Source organism: Heptranchias perlo, chromosome 1 (genome assembly GCF_035084215.1).
Source record: "Heptranchias perlo isolate sHepPer1 chromosome 1, sHepPer1.hap1, whole genome shotgun sequence".
Classification (NCBI taxonomy): domain Eukaryota; kingdom Metazoa; phylum Chordata; class Chondrichthyes; order Hexanchiformes; family Hexanchidae; genus Heptranchias; species Heptranchias perlo.
In genome coordinates, this window is record NC_090325.1 from 23,131,301 (window position 1) to 23,150,501 (window position 19,201).

General features: G+C 43.3%; 1 protein-coding gene across 6 annotated transcripts in view; it reads left to right on the forward strand.

Moving 5' to 3' along the window:
• LOC137320587 (receptor expression-enhancing protein 1-like) overlaps positions 1-18,759 on the forward strand; it is a 94,874-nt gene extending 76,115 nt beyond the window's left edge. For 4 of the 6 annotated variants that reach the window (XM_067982283.1, XM_067982302.1, XM_067982274.1 and 1 more), the window contains 3 exons: positions 2,644-2,679; positions 11,463-11,608; positions 12,865-14,708. In XM_067982283.1, the coding sequence (XP_067838384.1) occupies positions 2,644-2,679; positions 11,463-11,608; positions 12,865-12,936 (254 nt within the window). In that variant the 3' untranslated portion in view covers positions 12,937-14,708. Of the gene's footprint in view, positions 1-2,643; positions 2,680-11,462; positions 11,609-12,864 lie in introns of all 6 variants that reach the window. The other 2 variants (XR_010962598.1, XM_067982291.1) reach the window with 2 other exon arrangements.
• The last annotated feature ends 442 nt before the right edge of the window (positions 18,760-19,201 follow it).

The following is a 19,201-nucleotide window of genomic DNA, read 5'->3' on the forward strand; positions in this document are numbered from 1 at the left end:
AGTTGCTACAGCCATAATTCTGACGTACTGCACTCCCTCACTACTGCACTGGAGTGTCAGCCTAGATTATTTAAATTTGGTGACCTTGTTGAATATTTAAATGGGATGAGCTCGTGAATTTAAACAAGATCAGTTCTCCACACTCATTCCGCACCTTGTGTGCAATCTGATCCCTCCAGCACTACGATGGGGCCACATAATTGGCAAATTAGTGTACCGTTTACATTTTAGAAACTTGGCCCATTCAAACCCACGACAGGGGGAAAACCTGACCATATAACTGGGGTCACTTTCCCAAATGATAGTGCAATTGTCTTTTTTTTGAAAAGAATAGGGACAGACAGGTGGTTGTTTAGTACAAGGTTAGTGTATGTCAGGACTGGCTCTGCAGCACTGCTGGGACTTAATAAATGTTTACTTATACATCAAGATTTTGCCAGGAATTTGTCAAAAAGAAACTTGCCTTCACAGGTCTAATGGCTTGTGGATTTCAGTGGATTTAGAGATCAGTTCAGGACAAGTTTGAAATTATTTTACTGGGGAGGTGCAGCGGTTCAATATGTCAAGCCAATAATAACAAGACAGGGCTATTCCAATACAGTTGCACTGACTCCTTCTCCTACATTAGGTTGTCATCTGTAGTGACAGATGCTGGCTTAACAGCCCCAATTGCTGCTTTCTGAGCAGCTCATTTTGAAAACTCCAAAGATAATCCCTTTATCACTGGTTTCAGTCTGTACTCTGTATCCCTCTACCTTATCGCAGCTGAAACACTAATTGACACCCCTATCATCTCCAGGATTGACTTCTCAAACACTCTGTAACTGCCTTTCCCACTTCCACCCTTCTGATCCATGGCCCAAGTCCTCTCCTCCACAAAGACCTGCACACCCATTAACCATCCTTGCCAACCTCCTCAGGCTCACTGTATCCCAGAAGGTGACTTACAGATCTTTGTTTTCTTCTGTGGAACTGTCCATGGTTTTTCTGCACCCTAGCTGAATGATTTTCTCATGCCTGTGGCCCTGCTCAAACCCTCCACTCATGATTTTGGATTACTGTTTTAACTATCACTCCCTCCATTACACCCTCGGAAGCCAATCATTCAGTCACCACCTCCCTCATTTGGAATCCTCTCCCAAAGTCACTTCACCTTGACGAAAGGTCATCGACCTGAAACGTTAACTCTGTTTCTTTCTCCACAGATGCTGCCTGACCTTGCTGAGTATTTCCAGCATTTTCTGTTTTTGTTTCACCTTGTTAACTCCATCCCGGTCCTCCTGAACCTCCTAAAATAAATTTCTCCAACTGACCCTTCGGTCTCAACACTAAAACGCTCCTTTGCAGTTCTCCGTCTTATGAAATGCTCAGAGACATTTCTTTTACTTGAAGAGCTACATAATTGTTGTGGTATCCACTCACCTTTTAAATAATCTCCCAGGTGCTCATTGCACTGTCCAGGCCTTGGCCTTGCTGTCCCCAAACATTCATTCTTTACATGGGTACGGTAGTGTAGTGGTGATGATACTGGACTGGTGACTCAAATGGCTGTGAATTTAAATCCAATCATAGGATACCTACCCCCTTATCCAGCCTGGTCTACACATGACTAGTCCACACTCAAAGGTGTTATTCTTAATGCTCTCTGAAGTGGCCAGCCAAGCTGCTCAGTTGTACAATGAGTCACTCATACAATAAGGACCACCACAATAAATATAGCCTTGCTGGTGTTGTCCACACACTGAGAACTAATTAAAAATATTGTGCAGAGTTGTTCACTGCACCTTCAATTTGTCTGATGCTAATATGAAGGGTGTTTCAATAAATAAGAAGTGTGTTTTATGCTGTTGAATTTCTCCAATTTTTCAGTTATGTTACATATTCTGCAGGTAACAAACTCGTGTTGAGAGCAAGATTTGCATTTGTAAAGCACGTTATCGCATCTTTGAGAAACATCCCAAAGGGCCTCATTGTTATGTCGGCCAAACAATATGGCAGCCATTTGGGCCTATACTCTCTGGAGTTTAGAAGAATGAGAGGTGATGGCATTGAAACATACAAGATTCTGAGGGGGTTGACAGGGTAGATGCTGAGAGGTTGTTTCCCCTGGCTGGAGAGTCTAGAACTAGGGGACATAGTCTCAGGATAAGGGGTCAGCCATTTAAGACTGAGATGAGGAGGAATTTCTTCACTCAGAGGGTTGTGAATCTTTGGAATTCTCTACCCCAGAGGGCTGTGGATGCTCAGTCGTTGCGTATATTCAAGGCTGAGATAGATAGATCTTGGATTCTAGGGAAATCAAGGGGTATGGGGATCAGGCGGGACAGTGGAGTTGAGGTCAAAGATCAGCCATGATCTTATTGAATGGCAGAGCAGGCTCGAGGGGCCTTATGGCCTACTCCTGCTCCTATTTCTTATATCTTATGTCACACATACCAAGATCCCACATACAGCAATGAGGTGAATGACCAGTTTAGTCTTTTCTTGAATGGGAATGTTGGCCAAGACAAGATTTCATCTACATTAGAACATTTTGTTACTCATAATTTCATGCTCTGTCTTGATTTATACCCCTTTACTGATCTGCCTATTGTATAATTTTGGTTGGTGTATGTTTTTCCATCTGCGTTCCTTTTTTTCCAGTCTTTAGAAATGGCATCATATTCAATATAATAACAGGTAAGTCGTAATATGTTGGGTATGAGGCTGTAGAACTCATCTTGGGCTCATACTGTTTGTTTGAGCTGTTGATTGCGCTGACTAACCTGTTGGCTATAATAATATTGGAGTTGGTTGAATTGAAGGATAAATTGCTATATTAAAGTCAAGATCACTAACATGGCCTCAAATCCTTCGAGTGCTGTTCAGTAGATGTCTGGTAGAATAACTCCCCTGATGGTTCAGTTGAAAATGCACTGCTCAGAATAGCACTAGGTTATGAGGACTAAGGAGGACCTGGGGTTGATTCCTGATCTGTACTGAGTTATTTAACTTTAGCTGAGGCATTGATAAGTTGTTACCGCTAACTTAACTGTCTCTGGGTTTCCATTTCTGTTCTCTATGTACTCATAGAATCATATGGCATGTCCCATCGTGCTATGCTAGCTCTTTGAACGAGCTATCCAATTAGTCTCACCCCCATACTCTTTCCCCATAGCCCTGCACATTTTTCCTTTTCAACTATTTATCCAATTCTCTTTTGAAAGTTACTATTGAATCTGCTTCCACCCCCCCTTTCAGGCTGTGCATTCCAGATCTCAACAACTCGCTGCGTAACAAACATTTTTCCTCATCTCCCCCTTATGTAAAGTGGTTATGTGTGGACATCAAGTGAGGACAAGACTGAAAAGCTCTAATCATAGAATATAGAATCATAGAATGATACAGGACAGAAGGAGGCCATTCGGCCCATGGTGCCTTTACCGGCTCTTTGAACGAGCTATCCAATTAGTCCCATTCCCTTGCCCTTTCCCCATAGCCCTAAAAAATTTTCCCCTTCAAGTATTTATCCAATTCACTTTTGAAAGTTACTATTGAATCTGCTTCCACCACTCTTTCAGGCAGTGCATTCCATATCATAACAACTTGCTGCGTAAAAAAAATTCTCCTCATGTCGCCTCTGGTTCTTTTGCCAATTACCTTAAATCTGTGTCCTCCGTGGTCAAATAGCCTGCCAATACTGACTTGTGTGGGCTTACACATGAAAATGGCCACTTAGGCAATATGTCAGAGAGTGGCTGATGCCATATGGAACTGTACCCCAGGCACTGTAAGTGCCTGCAGGAGAATAGGAGAGGAAATTGAAAGAACAAAAAAAAGGGCCTAGTGCTCTAGCCAATAAAGCAGGACCTGTGCTGCTGGGCTGCCAAGCTGCTTGAGTTCTGTGAGGTGTAATTTGTCTTTGGGAAAACTGCTAAGAGCCTGGCATATGTCTGTGTCTCAAGGCAGAAGAATGGGCTTAAACATCTTTTATCAGCTGACATACAGAGAGGCACTTCACTGCGGATCGAATTCCACACCACCCAGCCCTCACCCAGCTGCTATCTGTTCCCAACAGGACAGCTAGATCACATTGACCTCTCTCTCTCTCTCTCTCACACTCTCTCTCTCTCTCTCATGTCAAGAGGCTCAACAATATGATCCACAAAAGGAGATCAGCCCCTACCCTCTGTCAGGGACTGAAAATAACTTATGAAAAATACCTACTTTAAAAACAATGTGCACTTTCAGTAAAGTAGAAGTCCTGATTGAGGTATACAAATTACATCCTATATTGTCAGAGAAGAGTATTTTTTATAAATTGAGAATGTAAGTGAAAGGCCAACGCACCAACAAGGCTGAAAAGCGTACTCTGAGTCGATTTATAAACATCATGGACTCAGCATGTAGCACACTTCCTGCTATGTGCAGAATTTTGTTGCGTTTGAACGATTCCAATTTTGTAAGAGTTCCAGAAATTCATGCCCTTTCCCAGAGTCTCGGGAGAAGCTCCTGGTGTTGTTGACAGAAAGGCATCGTTCCCTTTTCTGACGTCATCACTGTGAGTTTACAAGGAAACAAATTGCAGTGGATTCCATGGAAAGTTCAGGCACATTTTAGTTCAGAAACAGAACTAAAAGGGAATGACTTGTAGCGAATCACAGCTATGCATGGAGATTGGAGGAGGGATAGAAGCAGCTGAATTAAGGAAAGGGCTTGAAAAGACAGTGTTACAGACGGTCAGTTATAGCTGAACTGGCTAATTTCCGCCAGGACAGCGACTGAGGCACTATAATTGGCCTCAGCACCGGAAGGTTAGAAGGTAGGAAAACAGGCAGTGTTCCCAGACGCTCCCAATCACTCTCACTACGGTCAAAAGGAGCGTGTATTTTTTAATATTATTCGTTCATGGGATGTGGGTGTCGCTAGCAAGGCCGGCATTTATTGCCCATCCCTAATTGCCCTTGAGAAGGTGGTGGTGAGCCGCCTTCTTGAACCGCTGCAGTCCGTCTAGTGAAGGTTCTCCCACAGTGCTGTTAGGAACGGAGTTCCAGGATTTTGACCCAGTGATGATGAAGGAACGGCGATATATTTCCAAGTCGGGATAGTGTGTGACTTGGAGGGGAACGTGCAGGTGGTATTGTTCCCATGTGCCTGCTGCTCTTGTCCTTCTAGGTGGTAGGGGTAGCTGGTTTGGGAGGTGCTGTCGAAGAAGCCTTGGTAAGTTGCTGAAATGCATCTTGTAGATGGTACACACTGCAGCCACAGTGCGCCGGTGGTGAAGGGAGTGAATGTTTAGGCAAGTGGAGAGTATTCCATAACACTCCTGACTTGTGCCTTGAAGATGGTGGAAAGGCTTTGAGGAGTCAGGAGGTGAGTCACTCGTCACAGAATACCCAGCCTCTGACCTGCTCTTGTAGCCACAGTATTTATATGGCTGGCCCAGTTAAGTTTCTGGTCAATGGTGACCCTCAGGATGTTGATGGTGGGGGATTCGGTGATGGTAATGCCGTTGAAAGTCAGGAGGTGGTTAGACTCTCTCTTGTATCTGAACATTGGATGGGGACAGTATTGGACAAGTCTGCAGAATGTGCTTCATGCAGGCGAATACCCCGCTGAGGCTCTGAGGTAGAAATTGGATCGTGCCTGAATTTGGGTACGAGCCCAATGGTGGCAATGACTGCTGCGTCGAAACTGATGGTCTTCTTGTGCCGTCAGGGTGCGACCGCCATGCTGGGGCCGCCAGTCACGCCCCATGCGCTAGTCCTGAAGAGGATGAAATTCAGTCGGCGGGAATGCCAGCCCGGTCTGGCGGTGCCACCGAGAAGGGGAGAAATATATCGGGATAGGGGGGTGTGGGGGGGGTTGGGGGGGTGAGCAGTGGCCACTGGTTTGAGTGAAAACCGACCGCAGCAGGCACTGTACGTGTGCGGTCAGTAGCAATCGAATATGGGAAAGGCGCCTGCAACCAACGTTAGGTCTTGGATTTGCTTTGGAAACAGGTTAGTTTTAGGCATGCGCCCTGGACCACTCTGTGCAGCCCTAACCAATTTGGGATGCCTGTGCTCATTCCCTGTCAGAAGAGCCATGTTGATGCTTTAGGCGCCCATTTCTTGCCCAAAATGCAAGCGCTGCATTATCCAATTTCTAGGCCTCACTGTCCAGGCTTACACAGGAAGACATTTTTACCTTGTTTATCTGCCATTATTGTGAATAAATCTTTAACTACACTAGCATGAATGAGCTTGAATTTGAGTTAACAGCTATCCTCTGTCAGGAATTGAAAATAACCAAGTATTTACTCTCTGACTGTATGCTGATGCGCACCAGCATTATGGATTCTAACAAATGCTTGAATTGCTGAAAATGACACCACATAGTGGCGTTAATTTATAATAATCCTTGTAACAATAACTTGCATTTATATAGCGCCTTTAACATAGTAAAACGCCCCAAGGCACTTCAAGGGAGCATTATCAAACAAGATTTGACACAGAGCCACATAAGGAGATATTAGGACAAGTGACGAAAAGCTTGGTAAAAGAGGTAGGTTTTAAGGAGCATCTTAAAGGAGGAGAGAGAGGTAGAGAGGTGGACAGGTTTGGGGAGGGAATTCCAGAGTTTAGGGCCTAGGCAGCTGAAGGCACGACCACCAATAGTGGAGCGATGAAAATTGGGGATGCACAAGAGGCAAGAATTGGAGGAGTGCAGATAGCTCAGAGTTTTGTAGGGCTGAAGGAGGTTACAGAGATAGGGAGGGGTGAGGCCATGGAGGGAATTGAAAACAAGGATGAGAATTTTAAAACTGAGGCGTTGCTGGACCGGGAGCCAATGTAGGTCAGCGAGCACAGGGGTGATGGGTGAACGGGACTTGGTACGAGTTAGGGCAGCAGAGTTTTGGATGAGCTCAAGTTTACAGAGGGTGGAAGATGGGAGGCCAGCCAGGAGAGTAATGGAATAGTCGAGTCTAGAGGTAACAAAGGTCTGGATGAGGATTTCTTCAGCACTCCTGGGTTAGAGGAGGGAAAATCGAACAGAGTTGTTGCAACTGAATATTATTGAGTGATCCCTGCTGGGTGTTTGGGTGTTATGTAAGCCTGGGATAAGCACAGACAAATAGCCTACCGTCAAGGCTCACACTTGAATAATGGCCACGTGGTTGAGGTACCGGAAGGGTGATCAGACAGCGTGAAACCATACTCTAGCAAGGAGTTAATGCACTCGGGTGGAATGTTTATCATAATGTAACCATTTCATGTTACATTTTTCCTTTCTTCTTCCGACTCTTTATTTCGTCTCTTCATTCTTCATCGACACTCTGGAACACTTGAGTAAGTTCTAGCAAGCTGCATGATTGCCTTTAGTTAAATAAACATTAAAGCAGCTTCCCAATAGCTATAATTACTATGTTCCTTCATTAGTTGCTGAGTGTTATTGCATGTGTGTTGCTGCTGAACAGCATTAGTGCCATAGTCATGGTGGTAGCTCTACTTTAATGAAATGCTAAAATAACAATTTAATTTTGATTTCCTTGTTCATGACACTCTGCTGCCAATACTATATTCTGTAAGATGTAAATATTTTTTACATTTATGGATGGGGCAGGTAATCCATTACAGCTTCAAGCAAGTGATTTTCTTGAAACAATTTTTGGCACAATCTATCAATAGTTAAATGATGTTGCAGTTAATCTGTTCGCAGACAGAACATGCCAAGTACAATTGGTTATGTCAAGAAATCAAGCCCCAGATATACTTGGATTCTGGTTTTCTTTCGAAATTATTCAACAACACGACCTTAATTTGTGCTATGGAATAGATTTGCTTGTGCCCTGCTACTCTAGCCTGCGCTCGGTGTTGCTATTGATGCTTATGCAAACAGCATGGATTGAAATCTTACCCTCCCGTGCTGCAAACTGGCATTTTCACTCAGGGCAGAGTCACAGTTTTACAATTGCAGCCAACTAATTATGTTTGATTGGTTTAAGTGTTTGGTTAGTCAAAGTATCTATCACTCCCTGGCAGCAAGGTCATTGTGTTTAATAGCTGAATCATGTCCAGCAGCTGTAGTAGCTCTCTTTTGTTGGCCATCTTATGCCATTTGCATCACATCCCTTTTAAAGAGACAGTACCCCTTTTAATTTGATCACACAAGCTGCAATGTGATGACTCATTGTAAAGCACAATCAACTCTACAAGTTCTAGTGCGGTTTCTTTAATAACATAGACTGTCTACTTAGTAGTGCAGATGTTAATGGGGAAGGGTATTTTGTTGAACTGTTGCATAATGGAAAATTATAGCTATACACTTAATGGTATCTTGTATTCATTCATTATTATCAGACTTTTTGCCTGAGAAGATTCAGAAACAATCAAAATGATTTTAGGTATCAGGAATCTAAGTTTTGAGCAAAGATTAAGAAAATTGGCTTTGTTCTTTTAGGAAAAGAACCTTAGAGGCAACTTAATTGAACTTTTCAACCTTACAAAGGGGACAGACAAAGCTGATCCCACTTCTGACCAGTATCCAGTGACTCTTGCTGGACGTACAATTGTTTTAAACACTTGGTGAGCGTAAGATAGAGCTTGGCTGTGATGCTCCAGAGATCAAGTTGCCTGCCTGTGAGCCACGCATGGACAATGGATGGCTTGGTGGGGTACTGGAGGGCAGCCATGACCCATAAACCAATGTAACCCAGTTCCTTGAAGAGATAAGAGAAGAAAAGGGAAACATATTACAAAAACCTTTGGAATTATTTTGCCATAATTTAGTAGCTAGCAAACCGAGAGATGCATAAGCTTTGATCCAGAGTCTTCAAGAAATGTCTCTTCTCTGCTTCCGCTCCTTAACACGCCTGCTAATCTCTTGCCTGGTTTGCACATGCTCTGTAAGTTACTGATTGGGTTGACATTGCCCAACAGGGATACTTAATCACTGGCCAGTCTGCTGCAAAGCTGTCTGAACACACAGTGCTCTTCGTCTCTGGAAACCATTTCCTAAATCCAGCCTAGTAATGGGTAAAGGTTTATCTCCCCTTGGCAGCTGTTAAAGATTTATAAAAAAAGATTATGGGAAGTACAGCCTGGGTTTTCCTCCACCATACTGCCCCAAGTTGGGTGGAAACCGCAGGACAATCGGGCAGGGAGGCCTACTGCAGCATCACTGCCTCAACCTAAATCTTTCTACCTCCTGCCCTAGCTGGGGTTGCCAACCCTGGATGGAAGTATTCCTGGAGGTTTCATCACATGACCTCCCACCTCCAACCGCCCCGCCCGGTCAAACAGCCTTTTTTCCCCATCTTAAATATTTTTATAACTAATAAATGAAAAGTGTTCAAAGAAAGTGAAAAGAAAAGGACATTTTTTTTTCAATGTCCCTATGATGCTTCTCCCAGGGTGCACGCAGCAGTGGCCAGGAGATTAATCTTCCATTCCTGGAGATTCCAGGACACTCCTGGAGGATTGGCAACCCTAACCCCAGCCTGTGCCCCTTTCTCTGCCCAGCCCCATGTAAATGGCAACAGGAAAGCAGAGCCCAGCAACCCACCGATTTCGCTGCCTTCCTCCTGTGCCCGGCAACCCACCGATATCACTGCCTTCCTCCTGTGCCACTGCCAATCCTTGGGATCACCAGGAACGGGTTGGCAGTAGACCCTGGGCAGCGGCAGCAATCTCACTGAGCAGCATGTTGGAGCAAGAGGATGTAGTGATGAGTTCCTTTCCCTCTCTTAAGGCCCCCTTACCTCTTTTCTCAGTGCCCTTGTTGCTCCTGGAGAACGCTGCCCAAATTTTAAAGATGAATCCTGAAGGGATCGTCTTCCCCTTTAACAACTTGCATTGATATAGAATCATAGAATGGTACAGCACAGAAGGAGCCCATTCGGACCATCATGCCTGTGCCGGCTCTTTGAAAGAGCTATCCAATTAGTCCCACTCCCCTGCTCTTTCCCATAGCCCTGCAAATTTTTCCCCTTCAGGTATTTATCCAATTCCCTTTCGGAAATTACTATTGAATCTGCTTCCACCACCCTTTCAAGCAGTGCATTCCAGATCATAACAACTCGCTGCGAAAAATCTTTTCCCTCATGTCGCCTCTGGTTCTTTTGCCAATTACCTTAAATCTGTGTCCTCTGGTTACCAACCCTTCTGCCATTGGAAACAGTTTCTCCTTATTTACTCTAGGAAAACCCTCCATGATCTTGAACACCTCTATCAAATCTCCCCTTAACCTTCTCTGCTCTAAGGAGAACAACCCCAGCTTCTCCAGTCTCTCCAAATAACTGAAGTCCCTCATCCCTGGTACCATCCTAGTAAATCTCTTCTGCACCCTCTCTCTCAGGCCTTGACATCCTTCCTAAAGTGTGGCGCCCAGAATGGGCCACAATACTCCAGCTGGGGCCTAACCAGTGTTTTATAAAGGTGTAGCATAACTTATGGCATCTTTAAAGTCGAAAAGATCCCAAAGTGCTTCAGAGAGGCATAATCAAAAAGACAAACAAACCAGCGGCTCCTGTCACTCCAGGTGCTGCGATGGGTGTCCTGCTGCAGCACTGGCTGCATGTCCCTCTTGGCAGCAGCAGGCTCCTTCTTGGTAGTGGAAATCCTGCTGGGAGCCTGCCCTGCATAGCTAAACAGACCCTAAGGAAGGAAACTCTGCCGGGGTCGCGTTGAGGTCAGGGCGGTGGATGGAGGTCCTGTCCTGACACTTCGCGGTGGGATGAGGGAATTCTGGCCATTCATTGGGACAACGCGGTGACCTAGTGAGTTAGCAGCCTTTCACAACTGAGGGCTGCGAATGAATTCAGCCCAAATCGATGGAGTGAAAGTCTCCTTTCTTTACTTGGCTGCAAGGGTCTTAAGCCCAGTGCAAGACCACAACACAAAGTTTCCCATGGTTCAGCAGTAATCAAAAAACCTCATTCAGAGAGGCCACAAAGATGAGATGGGAGATATAAATGAACAATAGAAAGATTTCTATTTCTCACAACAAATAGCATCATCATGGTACAATGAGGTACATTGGGGCAGTGGGTTTGTACTCTTTCGAAGTAGATGCTGGAGAACCTTATCCAGCATCTGATGTGAGCTACATCCAACTTGGGAATGCTTACTGCTGAGAAAAGTAAAATAAAAAATGTCATTATGAGCTCAACTTCTCCTACATCCCCGTTTTATCAAAATTACATTTATCATAAAATAGGAATTGCCACGTTAAATCTGGAAAACAGTTCCAGCACAGTGTTTAACTGATATTAGAATATTTATCCCCTCTACCTTACCCAGAATGGAAGTCCAGAGATTGGTCAGTTTTCATGTGAAGAGCTTGCAACTTTTGTGTTTCCAAGATGGCGCTAATAAGTGTGCTTTGCTTTTGTTGTTAGCAGCCTACCCTTAAAGCCATTATTAAAACAAGTAAATATTTTCTTTCTTTTATTTTTGTATTACTTTTCTTCACCTCTTAGATGGTTAATTGGACATTAAAAGGTGATGAAGTAAATATTGATCAGGGTCCGAGGTCAGATGAGGAGCAGTATAAGACTAAAGCAGTAGAGGAGTCTGATGATGAAATAACAGGACTCGTGATCAAACGCCCCCATAAACCTCTTAGAAAAAAGATACAACGTCCTGAGGTATGTTACTGGAGCTGCTACGTCAGGTTGTCTCTCGAGTGAGTTAGAGGAGTGGTCCATCTGGTCAATCGAGGTCATGTGATTTAGTGGATAGCTTTTTTTTTATGACAAGGTGTTTTTTCCACAAATTCAGCTTTGTACAGTAAACTCAGCTCTGCCAAACATAGAAATGAAGCTTTGACTTGGAGGTTTTGTCAAAGTAATCCACGCTAAAGAAATTGCCAGGTCCTTGTTAGGTGAAATGGAAGCGCCCCCTCCCCCAACTCCTCTACCCCCTCCTCCCCTCCTCCCCATCTCCCCTTTCCTCCTTCCTTCCTTCCTTGATGCAAATCTGCTTCAGTAGTTGAGATCAGCTTGCCTGGTGTTGTTATTTTAATTGATGGAATCAAGGAGATGCTTATCCCTTAGGATTCCTCCCAACCAATGTGATTCAATTTAACATCAGCTTCATAAATTACAATTAAAAGAAAACCATTGGTTACTGTGGTCTACATTAAATCCAGCAGTGCAGCTGCTTGTAGTTCTGATTCCAAAAATGGCAGTATTAAGGCAAAATCAGTCAATGAACCTGATTTGAGAAAAAAAATGCACATTTTTAAAATACACGCACATTATCTGGGCAAAGTCTTTTCATCAAAGACTAAAATGTTAGTGATTGTAACTTACTTAATTGCCGGAAACAATTCTGACACTCAAGTGACCCAAAGGGCACCTGACTTTACTCCTGTGTGACGACTGACCACAGGTGTGGTTTAATAACAATTTCCAAGCATCTAGGAAGATCTTGTCAAATTTGTCTTCTTTAGGTCAACTCCCTTTTAAAAACAACAGCCCAGGCTATTTGTGGATGGGTGAGTCATACTGGGGTACAGTTCTTCAGGCACCGACAGCCCTTCTGACACCTCACCCACTCCTCATTCATGAGCTTAGATAGTGAGTGACGGCAGACAGTTCAACTGATGGGAGAGATCACCATATCTGAGCCCAATCTGTGCTCAAGTGACGTCCAAATGTGCGCACTTTCTCATGCTCTCACTGGATGGCGAGCCCAGCCTTATGTTTTCATATTCCAAACCAACTGTCGCGTGCCAGCTGAGATCAGCTAATTCAACACAGACTGGGGATTGAAACTGAGACCTTCCTGGTCTTTATAACTCAGTCGCAAATTGGGTTTACCCGTTAAGTCATGAGTGGAGCAGCTGCTTATCTGTTGACAGGTTTAGTGGTTGATTGTGACTACATGTTTCTTTCTACAGGCAGAGCTAAGACACCCTAGGGCACCTCCCAGAAGGAGAAGTACCTCGACCTATAACAGTGAATCCATGTGACGCTGAGCAACCATCGGACTGGAGTCACCTGGATTTGACCTCCTGTTTTATTGACCTGCCTTCACGAGCCAAGCACCAAGTGACACACTGGGAACCGCAAAGAAACCACGGGCTGGAAAGTGCTTCACGTGTGCTGCAGATGCCTTCAGCGGCTATCTATAAGTATAATCTGCATCAAAACATGTTTTTTTTTGTTTGCTTTCAAAATTTACACGCAGTGGTGAAAAAAAAATTCAAAGTGATGCTGAAGTGGTTGAAATGTTTATAGATCCAGCGTGTCTTCACTTTTGTGTAAGAACATTCCAGCACGTCCTTAGTACTCGACCATCTGAATTAGTTTCTTTGCTTTGGAACAATCTAGAAAAAAAAATTTCAAGAATTTTGAATTAGCTATTATTTATGTAAACAGGCATGTCTGCTCTACCGAACACAGGTATATCTGTATAGCATATGCAGGTACATCTGTTATTCAGTATACAGGTATGTATGCTATTCTGTGTACAGGTATGTCTATTACTCTGTGTACACGTATGTGTTATGCTGTGCACATATATATGATCTGGTATATCTGATGTACACAGATATGTTTGTTCTGTACACAAGTATATCTGATGTACGCAGGTATATCTGATGTTTTGTACACAAGTATATCTGATGTATTGTACGCAGGTATATCTGATGTGCTGTACACAAGTATATCTGATGTTTTGTGCACAGTATATCTAATGTATTGTACACAGGTATATCAGATGTGTTGTACACAAGTATATCTGATGTACTGTACACAGGTATATCTGTTGTATTGTACACAGGTATTTTCGTTGTACAACTTGAAACTCAAGTGCACAAAGTTACAACAGCAAAACTGACCAGGTTATCAGGATTTTTTTTCTTCTGAAGAGAAGAGATGTCCTGTGACTCTTGCACTGTTGATGACTACAGTAGAGGTTTTATTTTTGCACCAAAATAAAAAGTGTAACAGCTTTTATGTTCATTTATGGAACAGTGGGATTTAACAAACATTCTGTGATTCCCTGCTTGCTGCTGTGTAACATTCAGCACAACAGAATCCATTCAGGAACCAGAGGGACGATCTCCTCTCTCTACTTCTTTTGGTGTTTAGCCTTTGCAGCATTTGCTAAGTAGCATGTGCGGCCCATCATTTATTAAGCGGGGTACGTGCTCAAACGCTGATTTTTATTTTGAAGTGGAGAGGGAGAAGTAAATTAAGAATGAAATGATTTCGGAACATAGGAACAGGAGTAAGCCATTCAACCCCTCGAGACTGTTCCACCATTTAATGAGATCATGGTTGATCTGTACCTCAACTCCATTTACCCGCCTTGGTTCCAGATCCCTTAATATTCTTACCTAACAAAAATCTATTGATCTCAGTTTTGAAATTTAATATACCCCTTCCTTCAAAAACCAAGGTCTGAGCTTGTAATCCTCATGATTTAAATGTCAGTTTACTTGAAGGGGCCAGTGGGACTTTATTGCACAAGAAAAAAAATCAATGGAATAATTCAGGTCTGTATCTTTTTATTTTTTGTGTTGTATTTCTCATATATTTTTATCTGAATATTACTGCGCAGATATTTCTGTTTTCAAATCATAAAACAACCACAACAGAAGTTCCTGTGTGTCTCTAATGGTGAAAATAATTATGTGTGATTACAGGAATATGATCGTCCTGCCATAACAGTTTCTCTGTAAAACTTAATGATGCTGTAATAAACTTATTTTACCAGCCTCTGTGAATGGCATCACTAGTATCAACTGTTGACTCGAAAGGAAATGTTGGAAGGGACTAAGAAAGAAATACTGTTAAAACTACAGCCTGAAAATTACATCGGGTGCTATTATTGTACAAACGCTCAACGTGTTCATATCAAACAGGTTAGCACTTCTGCTAAAATAGCGTCAAGTGTTCATCCACTAATATCACATAGCATCATTTCCAGGCTTATATCATTTAACACTAAATAAATAATCCTGGAAACTCCTTGACTACTTAAGAAAATGTATTGTTTTTCTCCCTTTACATAAGATTTTCCCCTCCCTCTGTAATGTGGACTATTCTCTGAGGTGACATAACAGAAGGGCTGAGCTCAGTGGGTAGCACTCTTGCCTCTGAGTTTTAGAAGGTTGTGGGTTCATAGTGCCACACTAGGGACTTCAGTATAAAATCTAGGCTGACACTCCAGTGTAGGACTGAGGGGTTAAACTGAGACCCTATCTGCCCTCTCAGGTGGATATAAAAAAATCCTATGGTACTATTTCAAAGAAGAGGACGGGAGTTCTCCCTGGTGTCCTAGGCTAATATTTACCCCTAAAAACAGATTATCTGGTTGTTATCACATTGATGTTTGTGGGAACTTGCTGTGTGCAAAATTGGCTGCTGTGTTTCCTACATTACAACAGTGACTACACTTTTAAAGTACTTAATTGGCTGTAAAGTGCTTTGGATTGTGAAAGGCGCTATATAAATGCAAGTCTTTCTTTTTCCTGTTCTCAGAATTCTGCAGTTTCGCTGGTGGTTCTGTAACTGTGCATAGGGAGTGCTCCATGACCGTGCTCTTTGCAGCCCAGCTGACAGCTGGAACTCATGGCGGGGTGGGGGGTTGGCCATGGCTGAGAGGACCCGTGTGCCCTCACGCTTTTCTGCAGGGCAGCGGCTCTTCAATGCAAAGCCTCAACAGGTCGTCCATTCTGCACATCTCTAATGCTGGAGGTTATGAAGTGAGCCACAAGTTCCTTTTTTTTTATTTTGGTGCAAACATGTTGCTAAAGTCCTCCAGATGTTTGAATCTAGAAGGGACGCATGACTGATGAGTTGATCTTCCTTTGTTTGCTACAGAATAGAGTGTATTTGAGAGTGCGCTTACTGTCACGGAATGTCTGAGGCATGCATTAAACTGCAGCAGGCACACAGTATAGTTAATGGGAAAGCTGTTCCTGCTGGAGTGAGGCAGCAAATGCCCACAGCAGGCCTGAATTGGTAAGAAAGACTGAAAGGTGAAGACGAAACAGGAAGGTTTAAAGAAGGTAAGATGTCAGACATAGAAAATATTAGCAGGAGTAGGCCATTCGGCCCTTCGAGCCTGCTCCGCCATTCAATATGATCATGGCTGATCCTCTATCTCAATACCATATTTCTGTTCTCTCCCCATACCAGGGAAAATCAGGTTTAAAATGGAAGGGAATTTGAAGTTTGTGGCGGAAAAAGTGGTGTATTTCTAAAGAGACGGTTTTCATTTTGGGTGGAGAGCTGAGTACTTGTCAAAACTAGGCCTGGAGTAAACTCCGCTTATTTTTCCAGTTTCAAAGCTTCTCAAAACGGACTCAAAGAAAGGTTCCATTTCCATTAAGGATGACACAGGGATCAAAATTGTGGCAGGCAGGGAGCCCGGAGCCCATAATTGGCAATGTGTGGGGGTGGTGTAGGTTGAGATTACAATTAATGATGGTTTGTTATAGATGGTGAGATTGGTACACTGTGGTCTGTGAAATTACCATCAAAACTTCCTTACATTTAATAAACTTTGAAACAGCCCTGGTTTGCAGTGAATTAACAAAAATCCTACGCTTGGTTGTACTCTGACAAATAGTTGTCGCATTTTTAAGATATTTGTTATAACAAAATGGCATGTGAAAAAAAACAAAAAAATATATCTTTGCCTTTTATATGTTGCGTGTTTTCCACTCAAATTTTTTTATGTTCAGGATCGTATGGGGCAAAAAGTTAATTCGTAGAGGTTTAGTCTAATGTCCTGGGGTTTCTTGTTTGGGGATGTGTTTAGTTGATAGAACTTCCCTTTATATGTACACTGGTGTTTAACTAGTATTGCTTGCTTGTGTTTAATCATGTGTACTTTAAGTCAAGCCAGCATTCCATTAGCTTGTCATTTCAGCCACTCATTATTGCCTCATTAGTTAGTTTTCGGGCAGGTTGCCGTCTTTTGGATGGGACGTTAAACTGAGGCCCCGTCTGCCCTCTCAGGTGGATGTAAAAGATCCCATGGCACTATTTCGAAAAAGAGCAAGGGAGCTCTCCCCAGTGTCCTGGCCAATATTTATCCCTCAACCAACACCTAAAACAGATTATCTGTTCATTATCAAATTGCTGTTTGTGGGAGCTTGCTGTGTGCAAATTGGCTGCTGCATTTTTCTTCATTACAACAGTGACTACGTTTCAAAAGTACTTCATCGGCTGTAAAGTGCTTTGGGATGTGCTGAGGTCGTGAAATCCGCTATACAAATGCAAGTCTTTTTTTTGCCCTGGAGCAGATGTTGATGGTCTGATCTGACTATCCTGTTGCTACACTCAATGCCAAGTCGGCAACTGCTTCAAGCCTCTTCTGCGGCAAGTTACACCTGACCCGGCAAAAAAAACCTTAAAATCTTGTCACTCTTGACCCATGTTGAACGTTAGTTATCACTTGCGGATTATGAACATTTTTCTTACCTACAAATATCAGAAGCGGTTTTCTACATCGCTGTAAGGTTGAACAGTATAATCGAGATGAAAAATAGACCTTTTTGTTGCTAACTGTCTGATTTGAATGAATTGTAACATTGTCGTCCTTTTTTCAAGTTGGGAAACCTAGGTGAAAGGCTGAGACCAAGATTGAAAAGAGCAGGAGAGATGAGGTGAATCACAGAGCTGTGGTTAGGTGAGTCAAGCTTGGGTTTTTGAGATGAGGTGAAATTATAGTGTACTTGTCAAATGGTTTTGTATTAATATGCTACAGTGCTGCTAATCCCCCTGGCGTTCAGTAAGCTTTTTCCAATTAATGCTGCTAATATGAAAGAATAATAAGTCAACCAGTTTGTGCCGCTAAGGCTGAGGATATTTAAAAACTGTGAATGATACAGATTGTTCCATGCCTACTGCAATGCGGGACTATGTGACAGCATTGAGGGCTCTCTTAATAATTAACTCAATATTGTTCCTTTCTGAAATTGGTCACCTTTTCTGGTCTCCTTTTCTGTGACTTTCCACCCAAATGGAGATTGTCATGGTGAGTGGGCCTGTTCAGCAGCGATAGTGCCTCTTTTGCAACAGTGAGCTTCAACTGGTGGATATTAACTTAAGTGACAGGATTGTTCCCACAATAATAAGTCTTGTCTGCTCCTATTGGGACAATGTGATAGTTCCTGACACATCTAGCCACTGACTATGGCATAATGGTCAGGGTTTGCTGCTTGTGCCCTAACCAGCCTGTGATTTTCCCCTCCTTCATTATAATGGACAGGGAAATTGTTGTCTGGTGAGCAGAGAACTAGAAAACCCTGGAGAATAACTTTAGATGGCTTATGAAACCAAATGCATGCAAGTAGAGTTAGGTTTTAAGATAAAATGCGCGGAAGGAACATGCAATTTAACCAGAGTTGTCATAAAATCTCATCTTTAATACATAAGGATAATTTCCCACCACTGCAACTGCAAAGTGTCTTACAGAACATTACTAAGGCTTAAAAGCTGTATGAAGAGGGTTTAATTGGTTTTGAATATACATAATGGAGTGGTATTCGTACCTCTTACGGCCTAATTTCTCTTTCTCCTGTAGCCCAAGGCTCTCAGCAGACATTCTGGGGCCTAAATTCCTCTGTGCCCCAAACTGGGTGTGATTCCGGCTGCGCTCGTGATGGCACGCCAGAACGGAGAGGCCTGAGGACCGAAGTAAATTCGACCTCTGGTCTCATCAGAATAAATCAGGCGAGCTGCAGGTACCAATCAGGTGCACCGATGCAGCTCGTTTGTCAGGGCCTTAAGAATTTCAGCTCACACCAAAGTCTGGAATTAAGTCCGGGGGTGGGGGGTAGGAGATGATTGGGAGGGGGGGTGCAAGGGCGGGCCAGTAGTGGCTCACCGATGTTTTGCAGAGCCGGGAGTAACACTTCTGCTCCATTCGACTCCACAGGGCCTTTTTTTGAGTGACCTCCAGCAGTCACTTTAAGGACCGCTGGATAGGCTGCCCAAGACCTGCAAATGCCAGTCGGAACTTACGCATCGCAAGCTCCCACTTGGGCAATCAAATTTAATAATCCAGGTTTGAAATGAGCGCAGGAGACTGCCAAAAAAAAGGGCCCGACAAATTTAGCAGTGGCCCGAACTCTTGTGCAGATCAAGCATGGACCTCTGCCCCGCTAAATAGATTACTGTTGCTCCCCTTTTGGGCCCATAAAACGGGAGCAACAATATTAAATTTAGACCCCAATGGAGATTGTGGGTGCTTCTTGCTGGGGATCAACTCCTGAA